Genomic DNA, 2,445 nt, shown 5'->3' with positions numbered 1-2,445 from the left:
TATCCATGCTAGTTCCTAGCCTCTTTGGTGCTAATACCAGCCTATCCATGCTAGTTGCTAGCCTCTTTGGTGTTAATACCAGCCTATCCGTGCTAGTTGCTAGTTTCTCCAATGCTAACACCAGCCTATCCATGCTAGTTGCTAGTCTATCCAATGCTAATACCAGCCTATCCATGCTAGTTCCTAGCCTCTTTGGTGCTAATACCAGCCTATCCATGCTAGTTGCTAGTCTCTCCAATGCTAACACAAATGAATAGTCTCATTCTCATTTGCCAGCACCAACCTCTCAGTTACCAGGGCCAGCTGCTCAGTTAGCGGTGCCGGCCTATCGTTAATCAGATCAATAACAGGCTTAGGAATAGATATAGCCTCCTGCTACAAGAACTTTGCAACCGCTGGTTGCACAATAGTCCTTATTTTGGCCCTCATACCGCGCCATCTGCAAATAAAATACCACACTAGATTTCAGCCAGTTTACATCTATTTTTGTGTTTGATAAGGTCAATAGATTGTGAAAATGAAAACACACACAATTACATTTTTATTGAATATTTTAGTTTTCTTTGGATATTACTGTAAGTTGGTCTATTGCATTCTACTTTTTATTTATAAAATGATTTTATACATAAAAACTAAATGCATATCCCAGCAGCCAGTCAGTGTTAGGTCTTTTACTATAATGTTTACCTTCTCCACACACTGTTAGACTTTAGGTGAATATATCACCTTTGAGACACAACGTTTCAAACTAACATAAGAGTAAAATACAGGAAACCATAGTACTGATACTGATATGTTTGAGGCCAACATGTCTTTTTGAACAGGTTTAATAACTCCCAGCAGTTTCTTCATTAAAAAAACAGACAAAACATAGTATTTTTATGTAAATCAGAATCAACATGGTTTCAGGCAGTTGTCTCTATTGGTTGAAAACCACTCTTAACAGTCTCGTCCCTGTTGCAGCAGTATTTATGTATTTGTAAATCTCAGCAATAACTGTGGTTTGCACAGTGTTATTACAGCCAATAAAAAAAGAAACTCAACTATTGTTGCCTGTGTGAGGCCCAAAGGATCAGTCAAAGCTCTGTCCCAATCTACCTCTTCCTCAATTTACATTATAAGTGCTCTGGATTGTGTGTGTGTGAGTTTGTTGATCCTCATACTTGTTGCGGCAGTAGAGAGCCATGCACAGTGTTCCCAGAAGGCTGATTGCCATGGCGATGGATGTGATTGACAGCACCTGTCTCTTGTACACAGCTTTGCTCTCTGTAGAAAAACACAAGAGAAGAAGGCACCATATTAATGTTTGAACAACACACTCTAGGGAAATAAAGGCATAGATGTTATACATTTCTGTTAAGATGAATGTTTGAGATGCAGAAGAAGAAAGAAAACCATAGAAGAAGAAAAAAATCCATGTTCCCACAGTCATTATTCACAGAGACAGTGTTAATACTAAACTAATACAATGCTGCGGTTTGCCAGTACTCTGAGTTAAATGTGGTTTTGAGATTTGTGCTTATCTGCTTTTAATTTCTAATGTGTTTGTTTACAGCACCCAAACAGCCATAAAAATCATCAAACAGCCAGTTCTTAAGCTAAGAGCTCTCTGGGGCTTTTTCAATCTGCCTCCATTCTTTGCGAGAGTAATTACTTTTGTGATAAACAAACTGAACAAACCTGAATTAAAACTAGAGAAATAAATGCCGGGTGCTGAAAAAACTGCTAAAATTTGCTTCAGAAGCTGAAACTCAAGTTAAACCAGCTCCAACCAGCAAAACAAAAGTCTAAATGAGCTGTACACCAGCTCAAACCAGCAAAACAAAAGTCTAAATGAGCTGTACACCAGCTCAAACCAGCAAAACAAAGGTCTAAATGAGCTGTACACCAACTACAACCAGCAAAACGAAGGTCTAAATGAGCAGTACACCAACTACAACCAGCAAAACAAAGGTCTAAATGAGCAGTACACCAACTACAACCAGCAAAACAAAGGTCTAAATGAGCAGTACACCAACTACAACCAGCAACACAAAGGTCTAAATGAGCAGTACACCAGCTATAACCAGCCAAATAAATGTCTAAATGAGCAGTACACAAACTACAACCAGCAAAACAAAGGTCTAAATGACCAGTACACAAACTACAACCAGCAAAACAAAGGTCTAAATGACCAGTACACAAACTACAACCAGCAAAACAAAGGTCTAAATGAGCAGTACACCAGCTATAACCAGCCAAATAAATGTCTAAATGAGCAGTACACCAGCTATAACCAGCCAAATAAATGTCTAAATGAGCAGTACACCAGCTATAACCAGCAAAATAAAAGTCTAAATGAGCAGTACACCAGCTACAACTAGCAAAATAAAAGTCTAAATGAGCAGTACACCAGCTACAACTAGCAAAATAAAAGTCTAAATGAGCAGTACACCAGCTACAACT

General features: G+C 38.5%; 1 protein-coding gene across 1 annotated transcript in view; it reads right to left on the bottom strand.

Annotated features, from left to right (window-relative positions):
• LOC106537150 (pro-neuregulin-3, membrane-bound isoform) overlaps window positions 1-1,266 on the bottom strand; it is a gene marked incomplete at its 5' end in the record, with an annotated part of 21,635 nt that extends 20,369 nt beyond the window's left edge. The window contains 1 exon segment of the mRNA XM_014034523.1: window positions 1,164-1,266. Within this exon segment, the coding sequence (XP_013889977.1) occupies window positions 1,164-1,266 (103 nt within the window).
• Between the last annotated feature and the right edge of the window lie 1,179 nt (window positions 1,267-2,445).

This window comes from Austrofundulus limnaeus, unplaced genomic scaffold (assembly GCF_001266775.1).
Source record: "Austrofundulus limnaeus strain Quisiro unplaced genomic scaffold, Austrofundulus_limnaeus-1.0 Scaffold2151, whole genome shotgun sequence".
Lineage (NCBI taxonomy): Eukaryota > Metazoa > Chordata > Actinopteri > Cyprinodontiformes > Rivulidae > Austrofundulus > Austrofundulus limnaeus.
The sequence above is the reverse complement of the archived record's forward strand: the minus strand, read 5'-3'. Positions and strand labels throughout refer to the sequence as shown.